Source organism: Vombatus ursinus, unplaced genomic scaffold, assembly GCF_900497805.2.
Source record: "Vombatus ursinus unplaced genomic scaffold, bare-nosed wombat genome assembly UNPS02014770.1, whole genome shotgun sequence".
Taxonomy (NCBI): domain Eukaryota; kingdom Metazoa; phylum Chordata; class Mammalia; order Diprotodontia; family Vombatidae; genus Vombatus; species Vombatus ursinus.
Genome location: NW_020954548.1, coordinates 25,069,521 through 25,096,485, shown reverse-complemented (window position 1 = coordinate 25,096,485; position 26,965 = coordinate 25,069,521). Strand labels below are relative to the sequence as shown.

Sequence of the window (26,965 nt, the reverse complement as noted above, 5' to 3'; positions counted from 1 at the left end):
CTTCGAGTCAAGACATCGCCCCACAATGTCACTGGTCCTCTTCTAAAACAACGGATGAACAATAATGTAGTTTCAAGTATCCATTAAAAGTAATGATTCAATAAATTGAATAATAATATCTTAGTTTCTCTAGGAAGGATCTCCTAGGCCAGTCTTCTACTCAGTATAGGAGTCCTTTATTAACTTCTTTCCTACATGGTCTTGGACTCTCTGTGTTTCAATTCTTACCATGACACTTATTTACTGATTATAGTCGCCCAGTCATTTTCGGTTATGTCTGACTCTTCATGACCCCATTTGGAATTTTCTTGGCAATGATGCTGGAGTGGTTTGCCGTTTCCATCTCTAGCTCATTTTGCAGATGAGGAAACTGACGCAAACAGGGTGAAGTGACGTGTCTAGCATCACATGTCATCAGAGGTAAGATGTGAACTCAGGAAGATGAGTCTTCCTACTCCAAGCCTGACACTCTATCCACTAGCTACCCCTGTTTACGGATAAGCATTGTTACGTAATTAGTATGAAACTGAAGCATCTAATATTGGATGTCTCGTAGGCATCTCATAGACATCATAGGCATTTGGATGTCCATATGTCCAAAACAGAACTCATCATCTTTGCCCTAAAACCCAGCCCTTCTAAATTTACCTGTTTCTGTTGAGAACACCACCATCCTCACAATCACCTAGGTTTGCAACTTTGTTGTCAATCTGACTTGTCACTCACCCACATATACAATCAGTGCCTAATCTTGTCATTTCTATCTCCTCGACTTTTTTTGATTACTGTTTCCTTCTGTCCACTCGCTGCCCACTGTCTTAGTTCAGACCCTTCTTCCTGGCTGTAGCAGTGGTCTCCTAATTGGTATCCCTATTCATGTCTTTCCACATTCCAATTCATTCTCCTACAGGTGCCAAAATTATTTTCTCAAAGCACAGGTCTGACTATGTCAGTCTCATGCTAAATAAACTTCAACGGCTCCCTGTTATCAAATATAAACTCCTCTGTTTGGCATTTGCAACCTGGCCCCAACATGCGTTTTTAGCCTTACTGCTTATATTCTTCTTCACAGTGTTAAATTGTCCTCCTTATTGTTCCTCTTAAATGGCAGGTCATCTCCTTTCTTCATGCTTTTGCATTGTCTGTTTCCTGCCTGTGAAATTCACTCTCTCCTCATTGACACATTAGAATTCCTAGCTTTCTTCAAAGCTCAGCTCAAGTACCACTTTCTAAAGAAAGCCTTTCCTGATCCCCTCAGCTACTTCCTAAAATTAGCTCATGTCTATTTTGTGTGAATATGTGTTTGTATGTGTGTATATACACATACATATTTGTATATATGTATGTTTATGTACCCCCAGTGCCTAACCCCATCCTGCATATTTGTAGGAGCTTTGTTTAATTGAATTCTATGGACATAGATCAACCTCATTCATACATGTTCAAATATACATTTTGTTGACTATTGCTGATGTTTGGAAATAAAATCAAAATAATGTTTTATATCTTCCATTTGACTTTTTATCTTTATTTTAAATAGACATAACACACAGTTTTAGCTTATCTCTTATTTCTAAGATAATCGTTTCCTTTTTCCTTTTCATTTTCCTGCCTGCCTTTTTCTTGTGATATTAATGTAAGTCCTCCCTTTGTCCTCTTGACTTAAAACACTTCCTCAAGGTTTCTAGTACATATTTCTCTCTAGTATCCGATGTCTTAGATAATCAAGAACCATTACATTTAAAATGTAGTTGGGTCATAGGGAAGAAAAGCTCTTAGTTTATTATCAAAGTTGACTGCTGGTATTAAATAATTTGGTATATCCAGAATAAGCAGATTGAACCAGAGCTGGAAGAGATCTTTGAGATCATCTAACTATGCTCTTATGGTTCTGTGTAACTAGTAAATGAAGCAATAAATTTCAGTTCTATCTAGTGTGCTCAATATAAAACAGTCTGGCTATTTGGATTCAGAAAGATAACCTAGCCTTGTACTCTTTACTCCTTTTAAAAATTAAATTCTGGGTTCATTGTTGACATTTGATATCCTTTTAAGTGGTGAGCACTTGGCCTGAGTGAATGGAATTTAGGAAAGCTTTTGTATGTTAATGTCATCACTGTAGATACTTTACAGTATTATTTTACTTTTCCCTTCCATGTAAGATTAAGGAAGAGTTCTAAAAATTTAAATAGTTGCCAGGTAGTATATTAGCAACTGATAAGTGTGTTCTAAATGACTTTGATAAGTGGTTTCAAGCTATTTTATATAATGTAATCATTAATACCACATAAACATTGATAAATTAGAAAGCAGTCTTTTCTCTAAAGTGATATTTCCCATTTTTTGTTTTGTTTTTATAGTCCTGCTTTCAGTGTATGGTATGGGATGCTTTAAAAAGGAACAAGGTTCATGACACTCCCCCTTCCCCCACCCCTCACAAAAAAGGCTGCTTTTGCTGAGAAGTTAAGTGTGTTTCCTGTCATTCCTTAAATGAAAAACAGGAAGCTAATACTGGAGAAGAATTTGGAACCCTGAATTGTTTTGCTTTTATAGTCATGCCCACTTAGCATTAATATGATAGGAATTTTAAATTGGCATAAAGTATCTTAATAAATTCATACTTCTATCTTTTCACTAAATGATGTGACAAATATTTGGTTAGAAACTTAAATTTAGGAAGGTCTTGATATTTACTATGTTTCATATTTGTACACATGATGAATGGTTTGTTCAAGGCTATATAATCATGATATATGTCTTGACCAGTTAAATAGAACAGATTGTTATTTTGGGCTTAAGCCTACAGACTTAATATTCAAGCACATCTTTCAAATATTTTGGTAACTTGAAAAAATAAGCTACTTTTTTGCTTTAATTTTGGAGATTCAGACTTGGTTCTGTTCCTTCACTGCCTTTCAAGAGATATGGTGTTATGCTGGTTCCTTTCAGTGGTAGAAAATTTTTATATATTCTAGACTTATTATATTTAACAATACTTTAAAGTGAAAAAAAGCCTAGAATTATTTTTCTTACTGTTTTTCTGCATATCAGTAATAATTCATGTCATTCTTGATTTGAAAATCATACTTTTTTGGTTAATGGAGTATTGTTTAGTTAGGTAGTGTTTGAAAGGCAACAAGGCATAGTACATCTTAACTTGGAGTCTGTGAACTTGATTTTTTAAAAATTTTGATAACTAAATATAATAGGTTTCCTTTTTAATTCTATTTAAAAGCATTTTTCTGAGAAAGGGTCCGTAGACTTCATAAGACTGCCAAAGGGATTCATGATTCAAAGCAATAACTTTTAGAATAGCAGGTTGGCTTTAGAACTGGAAAAACCTGGGTTCCCTGTCAATAGATCTGACCAATTCTCTGTATTAGGAGTTGTTTATAACCATTTTGTGTAATGTGGACTCCTCAGAATATAATGTTGTAAATAATTAAAGGACATGCTGAATTTCAGTTAGAGGTTAATAGAAATAAAGATGCACTTTTTTTTTCTTCAAGTTTATCTTCTCCAAGTTTCTGGAACCTCTGAAATGGACATCAAATTAAGAACTCCTGCTCTAGACTGTAGGCTGCTTATGAGCTATAAAGCTACACCTGTAGAAGGAGTTTCCATGAAAATTCCTTCACAGGGTAATAAAGCCATCGATCAGGATAAGAAACAAGTGTTCAGAGTATAAGATCCAGTTATTTTAACATTTTATAGCTTATTAAATGCATTCACAGTAATTAATCTTGTTTTAGAATGTTTACATAAGAGCATATTACTTTTTAAAGTACAGATTGTACAACATGTTTATAAAATCCTATTTATTGATAGCTTCAAAGAAGCAAAGATGGGTTTTCTTGGGCAAAAATTTAGCATCCATGGGCAAAAATTTTACCACCTAAGTTTTGATAAGTTGATAACTTTTTTAAAAATAAATTTTATTGCAACCTTTTGTTTTTATATAAACTATATTTCTCAATGTAGCCTTCCATTTCCTCCCTCCTAGAGAGTCATCTCTTATGGGGATAGCCATCCCTTATAACAAAAAATAAAACAAGGGAAAGAAACCCATTACAGCAAAATTAACTAACGTGATGAAAAAGTCTTGTATTGCACATCTAAAGCCTCTGATCTCTCCAGAGAAAGTTCCTCTTTGGGGCCAAGCTTCATCATTGTGATTTTACAGCATTTAGTTTCTATTTTATTGTTATTTCTGTAGTGATCATTTATATTATTTTCTTCGTTCTGCTTACTTCACGTTGCATCAGTCTATATAATTCTTCCCAAACTTCTCTGTATTCATCATATTCATCATTTCTTAATAGCACAGTAATGTTATATTACATTTGTATACAACAACTTGTTTAACCATTTCCACAGTTGATGAGCATGTACTTTATTTCTAGTTATTTATTACTACAAAAAAGTGCTATTATAAATATTTTGATCAACATGAGATCTTTCTTTTTATCACTGACTTCCTTGGAGTATGTTTCTAGTAGTGGGTCAGTTCTAGACATTTTAGTCACTTTATCCACATAATTCCAAATTGCTTCCCCAAATTGTTGGACCAGTTTACAGCTCCACCAACAGTGCATTAATATACCCATTTTTGCACAACCTCCGTAACACTTTGTGTGGGGGGGGGGGGTGTGGAGAGAGAGAGAGAACTTCAAAGTTCTTCTGATTTGCCTTTTTTTTTTTTAATTGGTGATTTGGAACTGCCTTTCATACAGTTGCTAATGGTTTACACTTCTTTTGAAGACCTCATCAGGATGGTATCTTTTAAAAGGCTGGTTTTTTAAAGGTGAAATTAATGATTAGCAAATGTGAAGATATAGTTCAGAAAAATAATAGAGAACTTTATTAAGGTGATAGGAAAAAAGTATTTTTACTCTATAATTTATAAAATTTATCTCTTTCAGACAGCAAATGGCTACATCTTATTTTTTCATATTGCATCAGCAAGAGGAGAAAAGTACCTTTATGAGCCTGTATATCCCAAGTAAGCTTTTATTTTTTATTCTTTATTTATATATTATACCCTTGAAAAAATATTACTGTTTTGTGAATTTAAAAGTAGGTGGGCTGTCTTGAATATATATTAGATCCCTTTGCCAAGAGACCATCCAAATTATATTGTTAGTTCTGTCATTTGTGTGTGTATGTGGAATGAAAGATAGGTTAAAATAAGTTACCTATTAACTGAGTCTTGGAAATATTTTAAATAGTACAGAGATTGTTGTTGTTATGATATACCTTGTGCTTTTATTTTTTTTTTTCCCAATAAAGTTTAGACAAAAGCTTATTGGAATATAAATGACTATTGAATTAAGAGAGAATAGAATACTCTGTAATATTTATGGGAAATCAGTGTGCTAATTATACATTTTTATTTAATTTTACATATAATAACTCCAGATATTTTAGTAAGTTTTATTATTATTGTCTTTTTTGGAAACTATAGTGACCAGAGTTGCTTAAATTTGAACTCCTTGTGAATCCTAATTGAAATTAATTGGCTCCTTAGTTATGTTTATCATAAAACTTGTATTTAATTTTTTATGATTACTACTATTCTGGTTTCTGGATGAGAGATTGGCAGACATTTGTTGCTCTTCATAGGAGGTGGGGTGTGAGGTGAGGGGTAGCTTGACTTAGAGGATAGAGAGGTATCCTGATTAGAGAACCCAGAAAGACCTGGATTCAGCTGCTACATAACCTTGGGCAAGTCACATGATCCTTCATTGCCCCCTCAAAAATTCTTTAAATATGTTAATTATATTTCAGTTGCATATTTACTTTGATAGTGGGAGTTTCCTCTTAGTAAGCTTCTTATATTTATGGAATCACTGGTCTGCCCTCTACTTTCCACATCCTACCCATCAGTATAATAAAACTCAGATATGTACAAGCTACATTATTTCAGACCTAGTTTACGTAGTGGAAATTGTGATGTCTAAAAAATACAGTTAAACTGTGCTTTCTGGCTTTTCTTATCATAGATTGTTTCTTATTTTGTAATCACTGGGGAATATTAGAAAATGCTTTATTTCAGTCACTAAACAATTTTTTTTTTTTTAGAAACTAATGGGAAAAATTGACTAAGCGTGGAAGGGGGTCATATTAAGAAAATTTCACTTGTAAGCTATACTTACTTGGATATGATGGTTATTGGTCTAGAACAGTTTGTTAATGTTAGCAAATTATCTCAATAGAGCCAAATCCTGTCACCTATTTTTCTATAGCCCAGGAGCTAAGAATGTTTTTTACATTTTTAAATACAATTAAATTTTAGTTTAAAATGTAAAAACCATGCTTTTAAAAGCAGTAACACTTTATTTTAAATATTGAAAGAAAAACTACTCTTAGCATGAGGACCATACAAAAAAAAGACAAAACAGACAGGTGGCAGGAATTTGGTCTGCAGTCTGAAGTTGTAGACCCGTGGTCTAGAACAAAGATTGTCAGTGAGTAGATAGTCATTGTTATATATGTTATGGAAAAAAATGAAGTAGAAGAGAAAATGAAGCAAAATGCTGAATTATAAAGGAACTTTTTATATAAAGATGTTGCGTATTTGTGCTGTAAGTTTTAATTTTATTGCTTTTATGATACAACCTTTTTCTGAAACTCCAGGCCAACCTGGTACCCCTTTTTATGGCTACCTGTAGAATGTGATATTGTTGTACATTCATTTCAGTCGTGTCTGACTCTTCATGACCCCATTTGGGGTTTTCCTGGCAAAGATACTAGAGTAGTTTGCCATTTCCTTCTCCAACTCATTTTACAGATGAGGAAACTCTGAGGCATAGGTTAAGTGACTTGTCCAGGGTCTCACAGCTAGTAAATATCTGAGGCCAGATATCAACTCAGGAAGATGAGTCTTCTGATTCCAGACTCAGCAATTTATCCACTGTGCCACTGTGCCATTTCCACTTGCTAATTGTAAGTGGAAATAATAAAGTTGTGAGTCAGAGTTGACATTGGACTCTGTCGTTGGTGTTGAAGTATGGAAGTTATAGGAGGTTCCATTAGGACACAATTTAGAGGAGAGTTTACTAATTCATTTTGACAAACATTTATCAAACAGCTTTGCCATACAAAGGCAGTGTAATAGACACTGGGAATACAAAGACAAAAAAATGAAACATTTCCTATTCTAACAGACTTTACATTTTACATGGGATACATCATGTGTACTGACAACTAACAAGATAGCTTGAGGAGGGAGAGCACTAACAACTGGGGGAAACAAGAAAGGATCAAAAATCCCATAGGAAGTGGTAGATGAGTGGACCTTTGAGACAAGTTAAAGGTTCTGAGAGACAGAGATGTCGGGCAGGCATGGTGAGCAGCCTGTGCAGAGACACAGAGATGGGGGCTAGAATATGAACTTCAGGGATAGTTACTTAAGGGTCCAGTAGTGAGATTTTTATAAGTCGAGTTCTCCCAGAATGGAAAGGACTGCATTTAAAAGAAGTGAGGTCACTGCTTTTGAGGTTATTAACAGTAGACTATTGCTAAGTGGAGGCTAGATGATTACTTGTCAAAGATGTTATAGAGGGTTTTTATGTTTTATTTAGGAGTTGGAAATAGGATTGTTGATGTCCTTCACAATTATATTCAACAAAAGGTGCCTTTTTGTTCATCCGATCCTAGATTTAGAGCTGAAAGGGAACTTAGAGGGCATTGAATCCAACCTTTACTTATTTTACAAATGAGGAAACTGAGACTGAGAGAAATTAATGACCTGGCCAAGATACATAGCTATTAAATATATGAGGAAAGATCAGAACTTAAGTCTTCCAGACCCTAGGTCCAATGCTCTTCTCCATCTCATTATTTATTATATGAATGAACATTATGCTCTTAGTCAACATGTATTAATAAATCATAGAACTTCAGAGCTAGAAGGAACCTGAGAGATTAAGTCTGACACCCTCATTTTATAGGTGAGAAAAATGAAGTTGAATGAGGTTGTGACTTCCTTGTAATCTGTTATACTTGGTTTAAAGCCCCTTGCCTTTATCAAAAGACCATCTATTCTAAATCAGGCTGAGTAAAATATGTATCTGCTCTGCTGGCAACAAAAAGAAGGAAAGTAATTTCAGCTGGGCTCTATGTCAGGGCTTAGGCGAGGAAGGAAACAAATTAATTGATTTGGGGCATGGACCTCTCAACTCTGTGACTCCTGTCTATTGCTTTGGGTCTTGTTGAGAAAAAAAAAAGACAAGGCAGAAAAAGGAAAAAAGAAAGAGAAATTAGAAGTAGCTTATGACTTTTTAAAATGAAAGGGACAGCATCAGTTGGGGAATGGCTTCACAAATTGTCATAGGTGAATGTAATAGACTATTATTACTGTGCCATAAGAAATGATAGCTATGAATATAGGGAAACATGGAAATAGATTACATGAACTGATACACAGTGAAGTAGGCAGAGCCATGAAAACAGCATACACAATGACGACAACAGTGTAAATGGGAAGAATATAATAATAAAAAAAAAAAACATAGAAACTAAATGCCACAAAAGTGTAATGACTCAGCTTGGCCCCAAAGAAGATGTATAAGAAGATACCTCCCCCTTACTCCTTCACAGGTGATGGAGAGACCGTGATACCTGGGTGTGGAATGTTACATATATTGTCAAGTTGTTTTGTTTTTTTTTAACATATCAATCAGGTTTTTTTTAAAATTATTTGTTTATATGAAATAGCTTTCTGGGAAAGGGAGAATAGTGGGGGACATTTAGTTTATATGAAAAATGAAAAAGAGTTTATACAAATTTACATTTCTTAAAATAGAGAGGTAGAATTAAAATATCTCACAAGGAATAGACAATTCCTCTTCCCCGACTCATGTATGGAACAGTTTTCTCTTGAGCCTCTTTTCTAAATCTTATGAGTACATCAGCTTCTTTTATTCTCTTAGTTTATCACATGCCCTATATTGTGTGACAGCACACTTCACCTTAGAAGTACATATCTTTTCCATGTTATATCACATCTGAGATAACAGGTCAGATGTCCATATTTACTAATAGTTTCCAACAAGATGTCATTTCAGATCTGCTTTTAGTTCAGCCTTGGGTGACTTACATTCTTTCCTTACTTCCCTTCTTCTCCCTCTCCCTAACTTTCTAAGTTTTATATTTCTTATGTGACTTTTTAAAAATCTTTTTAGACCACTGTTTATTAAACACATCTGATGAAAAGATAGAAAAACAATAGGATTTAAAGCTAGAAGGCTTTAGGATTCATCACTGAAGTGTCTTTTTCTATCAGAGTTTTTAACAATTATACTCCCTGAACATTTAGGATGTTGTTTTTTTTTTTTTAAAGGAGCTATGCTACAGATAATCCAGAAATAATTTCTATTTAGCTTTAGAATGTATTTTTGCATTATACTTGAATGTACTTCTCTTACCTTAGAATTTTCATTAAATATTTAGTCCCTTGACAACAAAACATTTGAACACAAGTTTTGTATAATAATTTCCGCATTTATATAATGTGTCAAGGTTTCAAAGCTCTTTTGTTACATCAGCCTTGTGAAGTAGCATAGGTAATATAAATAGCATCCCTGATTTATAGATGACAAAGTGGAAGAACAGAGAGGTAGATAGATAGACTTGCCTAGGGTTGCACAAGTTGTAAGTGTCAGAATCTGGACTTTAATTCTGATCTTTTGACTACAAGATTAATGTTCTTTATACTGTGCTGCCCATACTAATCTAAACTCAAGTCTCAGCCAGTAGCCTATAGTGACATTAGTTTACTGACCAAGTTATAAGAAAACATTTTATAGTTAATAATCAAATATTATTATGAGTTCTTATTCCTCATATCTGCTGTACATACTTTATACCAAAAAAAAAATACACAAAACACTTGGTTTAAATATCATTTGTAAGTATGTTGTAAGCCCTCTGTCCTTTTATGAGATGCTTCTCATTAGCTAATTTACTATAAAAGAGAAATAAATTTTGAAAAGAAAAGGAAGAACTAAACTTTTTCCTAGCTTTTAAATTTGTTTTTGGCCAGTGAACAGCATTTACTATTTAATTCTAACTACTCTACTCCATTTTAACCACCTATCAGGAAGAAAGGGATAATTTAAATACCAATATCACATAATGAAAGAAAGTCGTCAAGAATTTATTCAGCACCTACTGTACCTCAGACTCCAGGCTAAAAAAGAGCTAGGGATACAAAGAAAGGCAGAAACAGTCCATGCTCTCAAGGAGTTCACAGTTTAGTAGGTGAGTGAGAAACCATGCAAACAACCACATACGAACAAGATTATCTCAGAGGAAAGGTACTAGCATTAAAGGGGACCAGGAAAGGTCTGGTAGGCCATGCAGACTTCTTATAGAAGGGGATATATTAGCTGAAAATTAAAGGAGGCCAGGAGACAAAGATGAGGAGGGAAGGCATTCCAACCAAGTGGGACAGCTGTTGACAATGCGTAGAGTGGGGAGGTGGAATGTCTTGTGAGAGGAATGGCAGGGAGGTCATTGTCATTGGATCATAGAATATATGTAAGAAAGGTAGGAAGGGACTAGATTATGAAAGGCTTTAAAAGACAGACAGAGGAATTTATGTTTGATCCTGGAGGTAATAGGGAGCCACTGAAATTTTATTGAATAGAAGGAGTGACATGGTCAGGATTGACTCTAGAGTTACGAAAGATTGGGTTCAAGTCCTGCCTCTGGCACGTAGTAGATGTGTGACCATGGATGGATAAATTAATCTCTCCATAACCCAGGCCCTAGGACTGTTTTACAGAAGAGTCTATTGCTGTAATTAAATCACATTGACTGGACCAGACCCCCAAACAATTGTGTTCAGAAGTACAGAAGTAAATTATGGGTCATATAAACACGTTGAATGAACTGGAATTTGAATAATGGAAGATAACAATGACAAAGATAACTGCCAAAAATTACAAGTAACTTGTGTCAGAAGTAAATATTGCACTCAATTTAGTCACACAGGTACACACAAACTCCTTAATATTCCTGAGAACTTTGACAGCAGTGTTAAGTTGCAGTAGCACTTGAAAATTATACAAGTAACCACAAAGATAACTTCTTAAGGATCATGGCAAACTATTTTATTCTTTGGTCATTTTTCATTAACTGATTTTTTTACCCAATGCTGAAACATTTTTTGAGTTAGCAATATATATGTGTACGTATGTGTGTGTGTGTGTGTGTGTGTATGTGAACACACACATATATATATTAAAAAGGGAATCAAATAGAGACAAAAATAAAGTAAGGGTATAATATGTCAGTAGTTTCAAGGACATCTAGTCTGAAGCTATTTTGTTTCATATTTAAAAGTAAACTATTTGTAAATAAAGACAGATGGCTTTGGGTTTTGTTTTTGTTTTTGTTTTTAATCTTGATCTTTACAATTATATCAGGTTTTTAGCTGCTTCTGTTGTTTGCTCACTTCTCAGTTCATTCAGTATCTGAAACCAAACTATGTTTCCTGTATTCTCTGTGCTTAAATTGATATGATAATTTATTAAAGGTGATTTTAAAGGCTCTTATTGGAATTTTAAATCAGTTTATCAGTGAGCAGAATCATGTACAGAAATATTTTTGGAGAGTTTCCTTTAAGACACCATGCTGTAAATTCAGTTTCTTTCAGAGAATAATTATGGCTCACTTCCTGCCTTTCCCTCTACCTCATTACACTGTTGGCTGATAGACATCAAGACTCCCTTCCACTTGTTATATATTTACCAAGCCCAAAGAAAAAACTCATAACTATTTGTAATTTTCAAGTAAAATATGTGAATAAGAAAGTTTTAGTCTTCAAATTTTTTGCAACCATTCCTTCTTATCCTCATGTTTCTTTTAGGGAAATTTGATCAAAGGAAGGGTAGAGCTTTTTAATAAGAACTGAACTGAATGTTATGATGGATTATCTACTCTTTGTCCAGCTGATGAAGCAGAAAAATTTTTTAGAAATTTTATGTTCCTGACTGGAAGTAGTAAAGCATGTGTTAGTAGTAAGGCTTGTGTTTAAATATAAATAGTGTGTCTTTTAAAGAAAATATTTTGCTTTTTTTTTTAAGTTTGATTTTAAGCATGAATGCTTTCATGAATCTCCATGACTTGTATATACACATAAAGGAAGAGATGAAGAAATTCATTCATTCAACAGGAAATATTCATTGAACTTTTATTGAGTACCTTCTTAGTGTAATTTACAATAATAGACACTGGGAAAGAGAGAAATATAAATGAGACTCTCAGACCTCCAATTTGGAGTCTATTGGGGGTGTAAAGGACGGTGCAGATAAATAATATACATTTTAGAATGTGATAAGAACATAAAGACCTCTGGCAGAGATGGCAATGTGAAAAGTACCAGCCAAAGCCATTTCCTCTGAGCATCACCTCAGGAGTGATAAAGAAAAGTCGCAGATGAAACAGATTCAGCAAAACCAAAGAGAAAAACCATTGAGCTCTTCTATCTTTTCCAAGGCTGTGCGAGGAGATAAGGACTGAATCTTGTGGACTTCTGGTTTGGGGGATGGGGGTGAGGAGACTGTGCTTTGCCAGAAGATTGGGCCTGGCCAATATGATTTCCTTGTCAGGGAATGCCAGGAGATAGGGAAAGAAACCATCTGCTATGGCCGTGGGTAAGGCCCACAATACGCCCTACACAGTTTCTCAAGCAAGGTACTATGGTAGGGGAGATGGGAAAGATCAAGCCACTCCACCTAGAACTGTGGCAGGGCAGCATGTGGACTGCAGTAAGGAAATTACGTAATCTTGGTATAGTTTCATCCCTCTTCAGGCCATAGGCATAGATAGGATTTGGTCCTGTCCACCCTATCCAGGGTCAGATGAGGGGACAAAATTTACCTCTGGCTCACAGACCCAATCCAGAAGCTGAAGCAAAAATCATAAGTAAACAGAAAAAATTTCTGAGGGAATGGGGAACAAAAACCACCCACTATGTGTTAAGAGACTCTCAAGAAAAAATATCTCAGAAGAAATAACTACAGTAATTAGAAGTAAGATTACAAACAAATGAATTGATTCACAAGGACTGCCAGAGTAGGTGGAAGAGATGAAGGAGGAAAAGCTTGAAAAAAGAGATAAGGAATGAAATTAAATCACTTAAAAGGAGAATAAACAACTGATTAGACTAGGAGGTTTTAATCTTTTTTTATGTCATGGACCCTTTCTCAGAGTAATGGTTTTAAATTCATAAAAATAAAATAAACAGGATTATAAAGGAAGCAAATTATATTGAAATAGTTATCAAAATATTTTTCAAAAACAAACTTACAAACCCTTTTGGGGTGGCTCTTTGGACTCTTATAAGAATCCTTGGATTAGATGATAGAAAGCATTACCCAAGAAGTGGGCATTCTGAAAAATAGAATGTTGCAAAGATTTTACAAAGGTCAATCATTAAATGAGAATGTTAGAATAAAATCAAAATCCTGAAAAATTGTAAAAAACATATGCGATAACAATTATCAGAAATAGCCTGGAGAACAGGATGAAGAGACAGTTAAAGAATCATTGGACTCCATGAATACCATGACTGGAAAAAAAATCCTGGATACCATATTTCAAATGATCATAAAAGAAAACTACCCAGGAGTATTATAGCCAAAGGGCCGAATGAAAATTGCAAGAAACCACGAGTTGATCACAACCAGAAATGTCATAGCCAAAATTCAGAGCTTCCAGGTCAAAGAAAAATACTGCAAACAGGAAGAAAGTGATGAAATACCAAGCAACTTCAGTTCAGATCACACACACACACACACACACACACGACACATTAGATTAAGATCAATGTTACATTATATACTAAAATTAACTTCAAGTAGTTGCAGTTACTAAACAGAAAAGATTATATCAGAAAAAAAACATTAGAAGATAGATGTTACCTTTCAGAAGTATAGCCAAGAGGAGAATTTTTTTTTTTTTGAGAATTCTTAACTAAGGGATAGAGGTGATCATCAAGGATAAGATGGTCAGTTTTAATTATACAAAATTTTAAAACTTTTTTTTTTTTGCATGTTAGAAGTGAAACTGTTAAGTAGGGGGAAAAAATCTTCAAGCAATTATCCCTGAAAAAGTCTGATATCTAAGATATGTAGGTAATAAATACTCGTATGTAAAAAGAGCTATACTTGATAGAAAAAACTGGAAACAAAGTGAGTGCTAATCAACTGGAAATGGCTTGAACAAATTCTGGTATTTGAATGTAATAGTATATTATTATGCTGTAAGAAATGTCACATCAGGATTCTGAGGAACTGGGAAGATCTATGAACTGGTGTAGAGTAAAATGAGCAGAACAGAGACAATAATTTAAATGATGACTACAATAGTAAAAAGAAAAAAAATTTTGAAAGACTTAAGAGACATAATCAACCAATCATGATTTTAGCAAACTGATAATGAAGCATTCCTCCCATCTCAGGACAGAGAGATGCTGAACCAGAAGTATAGTATAGTATAATATAATATAATATAATTCCCCCTGGAACCATCCTCACTTCCTGGGGCTTCTTCACCCTTGAACATCCATCTGTCCCTGCAGATTTTCCATACTTCATCACCATCCCCCCATGTGGATACCTTCATTCCACTCCCAGCCCCTATTCATTTCCCTTTTGTGTGTTGCCTTTCTCCATCTGAAAGCTCTTTGGGAATAGGGGCTGTCTTTTAGCTTGTCTTTGGAAATGGTTGGAAAGTGACGTGATGTGGCTTAAAGCTAGATAGGATAAAACCTCATCATTCAGAGTTCACTTCAGGAGGTGTAGATGACTCAGAGTTAGGAGGGATAGTTAACCACAAGGAATGATAGTCATGATATGCAAGGTTTTTGGCAGGCCACAAAGGTATTGGGCTGAATTAAGATTGAATTCAGTAGGTATACATGTCACGTCCAGGGCATAGATACAAAAAACCAGCTCCACCAATAAAAGGAGGAGGAGCAGTGCTCTGCAAATTTGGGGATCTTGGTAGACTGCAAACTCCATGAGTCAGCAATGTGATATAACAGGAATACCCGTTTGAAACCCTCCTTGCCCAGGTCCTGAAGAAGACCTACCTTATTATCAGAGACTGAGGTGAAGTAGTATGTAGTAGAAGATGTAAAAAGGTTCTGATATGTGGAATCAAGGAGAAGGAGGGTATCACCATCAGTGATTTTAAATTTGTCAATAAAGAATGAGGCAAAGGCCTCAGCTAAAAGGATGTCAGGTAGGGTGTGTGGAAAGATTGAGGAGAGAAGAGAAGGTTTGGAAGAGCTGCAGGAGAGATAAAGAACCAATATTACCTAATGTTCTTTTTTTTTTTTTTTTAAGGCAGTTGGGGTTAAGTGACTTGCCCATGGTCACACAGCTAGTAAGTGTCAAGTGTTTGGGCTGAGGTCAGATTTGAACTCAGGTCCTCCTGACTTCAGGGCCGGTGCTTTATCTACTGTGCCACCTAGCTGACCCCTAATGTTCTTGATTCAGGCATGATGTAGCGTGTGTTGAAAAATATTACTGCACATTTCCAGCCTAAGAAGTGAGCAACCATCTGATTGTCTATTAATCATTCTGTTTCCTATTGCTCATTTGGTAAAAGGCATTAACCTTAAAAACAAAAACAGAAGGCATTAACCTAGAAAGCTTTTGTTTTCTAACTTCATTTTATTGCATTCTACATCACCAGCTCAAAAGGTCACCATCATTTTTAACACTTCATCATTTTGATTTCAGGTTTTATTGAACAGTTGATTACTTTTATTTTTGTGTTATGCAAGTATAATATACCTGCATTCGCTTTCATTATGTTAAAGAACTCTGTAAACGAGTTATTATGATGATGATTAGAACATTGTTTTGTAATATCTCAAACCATTTAGTAATTGCTGACATTTGTCATTTGTAACATGTTTCTTATTATTTATTTTTGTGTTTCATGTGTATTATCTCAATTTAATCATTACAACTTTGTGGGGTAGGTGGTACCCCCAAAATATATTGTCCTCATTTTGCAGGCAGAAACTAGCTACTTATAGCTCGTAAGTGGCAGAACTTATATTAAAATGTAGATAATCTGATTCAGATAGTCGTCTTTCTACCATATTATATTCTGAAATGAGGAAGTGGTAGTAATTAAGAAATAATATGCAAGTCCCCAGCTTGATCAGCCCCTGAGATCCTTAAAGAACACAACATGCAGAAAACTGAGAAAACAGCGGTAAGACCAATGAGAATACATTACAGATCCAAGCAAAGCCCAGACATTCCCTCCGGAAATGCCAACATAAGGTTTCTCTTTTGAAAGTAAGGTTGAAAAAATAAATTGGACAAAGAATCCCACCACAAAAAGATATCATGGTAACAGGGATGCCCAAGACATAAAACCAGAAAAAGACAATGATTCCAAAACATCTACAAGTCAAGCAAACAACAGCAACAATCCACACAATGTACAAGAGTTCAGTTAGAATTTCTGGAAGAAATTAAGAATAAAAAAATTTTTTTAATGATTTTATAAATGAAATAAGAATGCTAAAGGAAAGAATTAGGGGAAAAACAAGAGCTGTAGAGGAAGGAGAATTAACAGTTTAGCACAAGAGGTAAAAAGCCTTACCAGAGCAACAGACCCCTTAAATTAAAATGGACTGAATAGAACTTAATGAGTCCTAAGGTGTTTCATGAGACCTTATATTTTTTTCAGTCTTTTAACTATTTTTAATATTTTTATTGTCTCATGGAGTTATAAATATATGTATATATATATATCTATCACATTGTGCATAAAAATTGTATGTGTATGTGTGTATATGTATGTATATATGTATAACTGGCCTGGAAAATAGATGGAGAGAGAATAAAAGAATCATTTTTATAAGTCTGGATATAGTTCAAGAAATCATGAAAGAAAACTGACCAGATCTCTTGGAAACAGAGTGAAAAATAAAAATAGAATCTTCCAGGCAACTCTTAAAAAGAAACCCCAAAATGAAAATGCCCAAGAATGTAATAGTACAAATTCAAAGCTTTCAGGTCAAAGACAAAATATTGTAAGCAGCCAGAAAGAAGAATTGCAGTACTGAGGTATCACAGTCAGAATCATACTCTTTTATCAGCCCTGCTGTAAAGGAGCAGAGAGCTTGGAATACAGTATTCCATAATGCAAAGGTTCTAGGCTAACATCTAAGAATAATTTACCCAATAAAACTGAGTATATAATCCTACAGCAGAATAAATGACTCTTTAATGAAATAGAGTTCTTTGATTACTGGGGGGGGGCGGAACCAAGATGGCGGAGAGAAAGCAGTGACTTGCTTGAGCTCTCCCCCAAACCCTTCCAAATACCTGTAAAAAATGGCTCTAAACAAATTCTAAAGCAGCAGAACCCGCAAAAAGACAGAGTGAAACAAATTTACAACCCAAGACAACCTGGATGGTTGATCAGAAAGGTATATCACGCCAGGCAGGGAGAGGAGCACAGTTCGATGTGGGCGCGTAAGCTGCAGAAACCATGGAGCAGGCCTCAGAGGACTGAATCGCGGGCAGCTGTGGTAGTTTCCAGACTTCTCAACCCATGAACAAATGCCAAAGACAACTTAGAAGGTCGGTGGGAAAAGTCTGTGACTGCGGTGAGAAAAGGAGCTATGTTTCAGGCACAAGTCCTGAGCACGGGCCATGGCTGCCTCCTGAGCTTCTGGCCCACAGACTGAGGGGGAATTGAGTGTCTGATCAGAGGGGGATTGCAGGGATCTCTTTGCCAGTGCTGAGGCAGGAATCTCTTGTGTTTCTGGTGCTTAGATCTGAGTCACAGTTCTGAGGGGCGGTCTTGGGGCAAGGAGAAGTGCTGGCGTGGTGGAGCTTGTTGTGGAGGTAGAGAGGAAACACCTCTCCCCTTATCATACCACCTTGGAAGAACTGAAAATTTCCAGGTCCCTAGAAGTAACTCTGAAAACAGCTGTACAGACCCCCTGAAGCTTGGGATAGTACATTCTCCACATTGGAAGCAGACTCTTACCTTAACAAAGAGTTCAAAACTCAAGTAATTGGCCGGGATCATGAGTAAGTAGCGCAAAAAGAGTCAGACTATGTTATCTTACTTTGGTGACAAAGATGATCAAAACATACAACAAGAAGAAGACAACAAAGTCAAAGCTCCTACATCTAAAGCCTCCACGAAAAATATGAATCAGTTCCAGGCCTTGGAAAAGCTCAAAAGGGATTTTGAGAAGCAAGTAAGAGAAGTAGAGGAAACTGAGAGTGATGCAAGAAAATCATGAAAAACAAGTCAACAGCTTGCTAAAGGAGACCCAAAAAAATACTGAAGAAAATAACACCTTAAAAAATAGCCTAACCCAAATGACAAAAGAGGTCCAAAAGCCAATGAGGAGAAGAATGCCCTAAAAAGCAAAATTGGCCAAATGGAAAAGGAAGTCCAAAAGCTTACTGAAGAAAATACTTCCTTAAAAATTAGAGTAGAGCAATTGGAAGCTAGTGATTTTATGAGAAATCAAGACACTGTAAAACAAATCCAAAAGAATGAAAAATTAGAAAACAATGTGAAATATCTCATTGGAAAAACAACTGACCTGGAAAATAGATCCAGGAGAGAGAATTTAAAAATTATTGGACTATCTGAAAGCCATGATCAACAAAAGAGCCTAGATATCATCTTTCAAGAAATTATCAAGGAAGACTGCCCTGATATTTTAGAACCAGAGGGCAAAATAGAAATTGAAGGAATCCACCAATCTCTTCCTGAAAGAGATCCCCAAAGGAAAACTCCTAGGAATATTGTAGCCAAATTCCAGAGTTCCCAGGTCAAGGAGAAAATATTATAAGCAGCCAGAAAGAAACAATTCAAATATTGTGGAAACACAATCAGGATAACACAAGATTTAGCAGCTTCTACGTTAAGGGATTACAGGGCATGGAATATAATATTCTGGAGAGCAAAGGAGATGGAATTACAACCAAGAATCACCTACCCAGCAAAACTGAGTATAATCCTGCAGGGGAAAATATGGTCATTCAGTGAAATAGAGGACTTTCAAGCATTCTTGATGAAAAGACCAGAGCTGAATAGAAAATTTGACTTTCCAATGCAAGACTCAAGTGGAACATGAAGAGGTAAACGGGAAAGAGAAATCATAAGAGACTTATTAAAGTTGAACTGTTTACATTCCTGCATGGAAAGATGATATTTGTAACTTATGAGACCTTTGTCAGTATTAGGGTAGTTGGAGGGAAAGAATTATATGTATGTGTATATAGATAGATAGATCAATAGATGGATAGATAGAGAGCACAGGGTGAGTTGAAGATGAAGGGGTCATATCTGGAGAATAAAATTAAGGGGTGAGAGAGGATTATACTAGGAGAAGGAGAAAGGGAGAGGTAGAACGGGGTCAGTTATCTCACCAAAAAAAAAAAAAAACAACAGAAAAGAAAAGGCTTACAGTGGAGGGGAAACAGGGGAAGGTGAGAGGGAATGAGTGAATCTTACTCTCATGGGATTTGGCTTAAGGAGGGAATAGCATACACACTCAATTGGGTATGGAAATCTGTCTTACCCTATAGGAAAATAGCAGGGGTAAGGGGACAAGAGAGTAGGGGGATGATAGAGAGAAGGGCAGATTGGGAAAAGGGGAAACCAGAAGCAGATACTTCCGAGGAGGGACAAGATCAAGAGAAAGAATAGAATAAATGGGGGGCGGGGGGCGGGATAGCATTAAGGGAAATAGAGTTGGTTTTTCACAGCATGTCTATTATGGAAGTGTTTTGCATAACTGCACATGTATAACCTATATTGAGTTGCTTGCCTTTTCAATGAGGTTGGGTGGGGAGAGAGGAAGGGAGAAAATTTGGAACCCAAAGTTTTAAAAACACATGTTTAAAAAAAATGTTTTCACATACAACTGAGAAATAAGAAATACAGGAAATGGGGTCCAGACATCTATCCTGCCCTACAGGAAAATAGAAGGGGAAGGGGATAAGAGAAGAGGGGGAGAGATAGAAGGGAAGGCAGACTAGGAGAAGGAGTATTCAGAATGCATGCCATCTTGGGGTGGGGGATGATGAGATGGGGTGAAAATTTAGAACTTAAAATCTTGTGGAAGTAAATGTTGAAAACTAAAAATAAATAAACAACAAAGAAAAAATAAAAAACAAAATAAAAAATATTAAAATAAAAAAATTTTTAAAAAATTAAAAATATAAAATATAAAAAAAATTTAAAAAAAAGAAATAGAGCTCTTCTAAGAATTTTTGATGAAAAGACCCCAGCTGTGTAAAAACTTTGTAATGTAAGCATAGGAGTCAAGAGAAATATAAAATGATAAATAGAAGTCACCATTGGAAAGGGACTAAATAAAGATGACATGTTTACATTCAAATGGGGGAGCCAAACCAACAAGTATTTATTTGGCACCTACTATGTGCTATTTACTGTGCTAAGTGTTCAGGATACAAAGAAAAGTATTAAGTTATTTAGTCTCCAATTTAAATCATTTTGTTAATGGTCAGTGAAAGTTTTGTTTAAATTTCTATTTTTGCTCTTCTTTGTAAGGTTCTTAGTGTCCTAGTGGCATGGTGAGTTTTCATAGAGGTCTCATATATAGCTGAGAAATATGTATACTTTCAGGTGTTCAGTATGACCAAGTTGGATTTATACCAGGAATCTGAACCAAGACTGCAAAATACAAAAAAAAAAAAAAAAAACCAATGTAGCTTGGCTCAATCTCACTATTAAACAACCTGATTACTAAACAGTTCACCCCTCAAACCGTAAATATGATACAGATCTCCTTAGGGAAGGTACTGGCTTCAGACCTTAACTGTGATAAGTCCCCTGAGGAAGGAAAGTAAAAGTGAAAGACCAAAGGGCTCAGCTGTATCAACAGGAGGTAATCATTCCTTGAGAAACTGACTGAGGTGTTCAAAACTTAGTTGCTGGGGCAGCTAAGTGGCACAGTGGATAGAGCACGGGCCCTAAAGTCAGGAGGACCTGAGTTCAAATTCGGCTTCAGACCAGACACTTGACACCTACTAGCTGTGTGATCCTGGGCAAGTCACTTAACCCCAATTGCCTTAAAAAAAAAAAAAAAAGTTAGGTGCTAAGGTCAAAGAAGCAAAAAACTACACATGGTGGGGGGGGAGGACACTTGTCTTGAAAGTGAAAAGCCTTCTCTCAGGCTGATAGCTTATGTTTCTTTTATTGTTTAAGAAAAGAACTTTAACTCCTCTCTCTTCTCCCTCAGAGAAAAGTCCTCAAGTAGGTCTTTCGCATCAGAGGAAAATATTCTAGGATTTAACTGAGAATTAAAGAAAAAGGCTATCTCCTTATCTAAAAGGATGATCACAAGAGGGGAGAACTTTGGCATCCATAGTGAAGGGAGAGGGCCTAAAGAAAGACTTACTTGGACAAAGAAAAGGTCCTTAACTTGATTTGGTCCCCAGAGCAGAAGAGACCTAGAACTACTACTGAGACCGCAGCAATAAAAATTAATAAACAAGAGTAACCTTTTGTAATGCCAGGAATGATCAATACGCAAAACCAGAAGAGGAGAATAACTCAGTGAGAATTCTTTGAAGAAATGATGCAAAAGTTTTAAAAAGATATTCTAAAAGAAATGAGAGCTGTAGGGGAAAAAAATTGAACTCGATCAAAAGCTTAACAGAAGAGGTGCAAAACCTTTCCCTCGTAATAAACTCCCCTAAAAATCAGAATCAACCATATAGAAATTAATAACTCCAACTGGCAACAAAAATTCTTGAAACAAAGTCAGAACAATGTGAAAATAGAGGAAAATGTAAGCTATCTCATTAAAAACAATTGTTCTGGAAAACAGAATATGGAAAGATGATTTAAGAATTAGAGGATTACCTAACACTCATGACCAAAAAAAAAAAAAGAACCTGATTATCACGTTTTAAGAAATCATTAAAATAGCCAGACATATTAGAACAAGAAGGCAGTGTGAAAATAGAAAAAACCTACCAGTCATTCTCAAAAAGAAATCCCAAAATGAAAACTCCCATGGAAGTCGTTGCCAAAATCTAGAACTTCTTGACAGAAGAAATAAATAGTGCATGCAGCCAGAAAGAATTCAGATATTGATGAGCAACAATCCAGACCACACATAATTTCGCAGTTATAACTAAGCAGAAATGGAGAGCATGGAATAAAATATTCCAAAAGGTAAAAGAGAAAAGTATATAACCAAGAATAATTTATCCAGAAAAATTGTATCATCCAACAAGGAAAAACTATATATTCAGTGAAAAGAGGATTTTCAAATATTTTTGATGAAAAAATGGGAGCTAAAAAGGAACTTTGAAATATAAACATGGAAGTCAAGAGAAAAATAAAAAAGGTTAACTACAAGAGTATATTCGGAACGGACTTACATTCTAATGGAGAAGGGTGGATATTAAAAGGATTCATTTACAATCCCATTGCCATTAGGAGTCATTTGAGTAATCATTTGAGATAAAAGACCTAGAAATAGTTCTGTTATATTTTGAAAATGTGGTAAGAAAAAAGAAAAGAGGTATGTGTACAGGATAGATTAAGGGGAAAATGGGAGCATTCCAAATTTTGGGAGGAAGGGGGGAATACAACTAAATCAGTCCTTAGGGGAAAAGTTGTATTTCTAAACACTTATCCAGAAGGAAAAATACGTGAGAACTATATAAATACAGTTACAAGCATCTATTTACCGAAATGATGACAGACCTAAATAACTGGGGAAAATACCAGTTCTTTGTGGGTCAGATGGGCCAATATAATAAAAATGAAAATACTACATGAATTAATTTACTTATTCCAAGCTATTCCAATCAAGATACCAAAGGATTACTTTATATATTACTATATAGATTAATTTATAAATTATAGTTATAGAATTAGAAAAAATAACATATGGAGAAAAAAGTTCAAGAATCTCAAGAAATAACTAAAAGAAATAGGAACAAGGAGTCCTAGAGGTGCCAGACCTAAAAAACAGTGTCTTACAACTTAAGCAAATAAAGAAATTGTCCAGTGAAAACAGATTTGTTATGCAGCATACAGAAGCACATGTATCTTAACAACCTGATATTTGAAAAATACACAGATACTAGTTAGGGCAGCTAGGTGGCATAGTGGATAGAATGCCAGGCCAGGAGTCAGAAAATCATCTTCCTGAGTTCAAATCTGGCCTCATTTAACTAGCTGTGTGACCCTGGGCCTCAGTTTCCTTATCTCTAAAGTGGGCTGAAGGACATGGCAAACCACTCCAGTATCTTTGCCAAGAAAATCCCACAAAGAGTCAGACACCACTGAAAAAAGACTGAACACCATGCTTTGTAGAACCAATTAGTGATGTTAAGTGGAGTCTGCCTGGAGTGGCCAGCCCAGGAGTGGCCAGTCAGGAGGACATGAGTTCAAAGAGTTCAAATGTGGCCTCAGGCACTAGCTGTATGACCCTGGACCAAGTCACTTAACTTTGTTTGCCTCAGTTTCCTCATCTGTAAAATGAGCTGAGGTAGGAAATGGCAAACCACTTCAGTATCTTTGCCAAGAAAACCCTAAATGGGGTCAGGAGTCAGACATGACTGAAAACAGCTGGACCACAACAGCATAAGGAAGCCTAGAAAGCCAGTGGGTAGAGTTGAGAAAACAGAGTTTTCTAGGCATGGGACTAGCCAGAAAAAATGCCCAGAGCGGAAAGATACAGTGTCTTGTTCACGGAACAGCAAAGAGGCCAGTGTCGCTGGATTGAAGATTGTGTGGTGGGGGAAATAAGAAGACTGGAGAGGAAGAGAAAGAGATGTTAGATTATAACAGAAGATTTTGTATTTGATCATGGAAGTAGTAGGGAGCCACTGGAGTTTATTGAGTAAGGCATGGCAGGGTGATGTGGTTAGATCAGTGCTTTAGGAAAATCACTTGAGTCGCTAAATGGAGGATGAATTGGAGTGGAGAGAATTTTGAGGCAGGCAGACCACACAATAGGCTATTCCAGTAGTTTAGGGGTGAGGTGATGAGGTTCTGTACCAGGATGGTGGCAGCGTCAGAGGAGAAAAGGAAGCATATTAGAGAGATGTTGCAAAGGTGAAATCAATCAGTCTTGGTGACAGATTGGCTATGGAAAGTGATAGATAGTAAGCTTAGGTTGTGAGCTTGAGGCTTTCAGAGGAAGTTGTAAGAGACATGATCAATACAAAGACCATTTGTGATTCAAGAGTTCTGGTGATGCAGCCCATTATATATTTCAAAGTGATGATGGATTTCAGGTGCAAAGTGAGACATATTTTGTATACAACCATTGAGGGGATTTGTTTTACTTGACTATGACGAAGTAGATAGAGAGTTGAACCTGGAGTCAGGAAAATCTGATTTCAAATCACCTTCAGACAACGGGCAAGTCATTTAACTTCTGTTTGCCTCTGTTTCCTCAACTGCAAAATAGCGATAAAGATAGTACCTGCCTTGCAGAGTTTTTGTGAGGATCAAATGAGATAATATATATATTTGTTTAAACATGAAATGCTTATGGTACTTGGAACATAGTAGGTGCTATAGAAATTCTTACTCTTTTCCTCTTCCCTATCACTCTTCCTCTACATGTACTTGTTATAAGCAATTTCTTTGTTTTCCCCCCAATGGGATGGGAGGTGAGAGGGAGAGCAAATAGTTTCTCTTAATTTTTTAAAAATAAAGAGGTGGGGGTTACATGTAAAATTAACAAGCATTTACTAAGGCTTATTATGTTTCAGACCTGTGCTAAGTGCTGGGAATAAAAATACAAAGAGAAAAAGATACACTCCCTGCCCTAATGGAGCTTACTTTCTATTGTAAGATAACACTTAAAAAGAAGCTGAAAAAGGAGGGGTGAAGGTAACTGTCAGGGAGGCTTGGTAGAGAAAGCTTCGAGAGTCAGGAGTTGCAGCCCACAGGAAGAAGATGGATAGGGAGAGATTTCATGATACAACAAGGGATAGAGGATCACCCAAGATACACGTTTAAAGCCAGTGCAGCTAAAATTTAGAAGACAGTTAACTTGGAAAAAGTCTTTGCAGCAAGTTTCTCTGGTAAGGGTTCTCATATCCAAGACAAATAAAAAGGGGTTGATCCAGTGATGTCAATACTAAGCCTGTATCCTTGAAGCAGAACTATTTATAGTAGCTTTTTTTGTTTAAAAAAGCCCCAAACTGAAAGCTAAGGGGTTTTGATTAAGTGGGGGAATGACTAAACAAATTATGTTATGTACTGGGGCCCTGTGACATAAGAATTATAAGGGGGAAAGGTTTCAGAGAAACATGGAAAAACTTGTTTGGGCTGATGCAGACTGAGGTGAGCCAGAACCAGAGGAACAATTTATACAAAAAAAAAAACCCAAAATACTGTAAAAGCAACTTTGAAAGATTTAATCTCAATAAAATGACCAACCATTCTTTTGGAGGACCTATAATGAAGGATGCTGTGCCCACCTCTAAAAAAATGCCATAGACTAAGGATACAGATTGAGATATTTTTTCATTATGAACAATGATGAAATTTGTTCTTATTAACTGTGATTTTTTTTACGAGGGAATAGTTGGGAAAGATAGAAAAAATATTTTTTAATTGAAAATAAATTAAAATATTAAAAATAAAGATTTTTGAGTATACCACAAGATTGGACAAACAGAAGATAAAGGTTTGGAATATATATATCCCCAACTCTCCAACATTTCGAATTTAAGAACTTACTGAATAATTATAATTTTATGTTCATGAATGCAGCTTTCAGATATAAAGTATTTTGGGATCATTTGTCATCATATTCTCACTGTAACATTTTTTTGGTTACTTTGCACAATTTTGACATAATGACAGTATCTGAATAAAATGTCAGTTAAATATTGGTTGGTTTACAGTATTGTCAACACTGGCATTGTCTACATATTTTCTGATTGTCAGTATGAAATAGTCTGACAACAGTTAGTTGTCTGGTTCAATGGAGGCACATTTATGTAGGGCATAGAGATGCCAAGATGGTAACAGAGATTGCCAAGGGAGAGGGTTTAAAGAGAAGAAGGCCAAGGACAAAACTTTTTTGTAAGTTCATATTTTTTAATATATTGCATCAAAATGTGCCAGATTGTATTTGGAGCATTTTTAAGCTTTAAAATTATGAGGGGGGGAGGAAGAAGAGGTTGGGGGATGGAGAGAGAGAATGTGTAAATAAGAGATTATTCTGATCATGTGTCTTTACTTTTTCTTTTAGAGGAAGTCCACAAGTAAAGGGAACACCTCATTTTAAGGAAGAACAATATGCTCCATCATTGCATTTGGAGATGAAAAAAGTACTGGATTTACAAGCACCTATCATTAGGTATGCCATATCTCTGTTAGGTTCAACATTTTGTTATCACCTGGGCCCTTTATTACAGCACAGAGTGGTTGACTGCTCACAAACATAAAATGGGCATATGAAAGGACAGGTCAAAGAATTGAACCAACAAAACTTGTATTTATTATTTTTGGTGGGGGAAATCCTTTAATCTTATCACAGTTTTGTTTTTATGCTTTTAAGTAAATTGACTAAAATATCACAATCACATACTTGATTAATGCTTTTGTGTTTTACCAATGGTGTCTTTGTACAATATAAATTATTTGAAGAGAGTTTTTTGAGTTTACCTTAGAATCTATATTAAGTAAATCATACCCATGTAGTTTTCATCAAATCCTTAAATAGTTGAGTTGTGGTTTTCATTTGGGCATTTAAAGATATTTAAATTTTCCAGATGCTACCTTGGCCAATTATGATATTTTGATTTGGGAGGTACTACCTAATTGTATTTGGCAAACCATAGAGTAACAGTTTCTCTCATTTTGTTAAGTCACAGCTGTTGTGGAATGGACATATTCTATTCTACATATTCTATCTACATAATGAAACAACAGGTTATAATAC

General features: G+C 35.5%; 1 protein-coding gene across 3 annotated transcripts in view; it reads left to right on the top strand.

Moving 5' to 3' along the window:
- Positions 1-26,965, top strand: part of RIC1 (RIC1 homolog, RAB6A GEF complex partner 1) — a 146,751-nt gene that overhangs the window by 46,199 nt on the left and 73,587 nt on the right. For all 3 annotated transcript variants that reach the window (XM_027862781.1, XM_027862780.1, XM_027862779.1), the window contains 2 exons: positions 4,923-5,002; positions 26,273-26,380. In XM_027862781.1, coding sequence (XP_027718582.1) covers positions 4,923-5,002; positions 26,273-26,380 — 188 coding nt within the window. The remainder of the gene's footprint in view (positions 1-4,922; positions 5,003-26,272; positions 26,381-26,965) is intronic.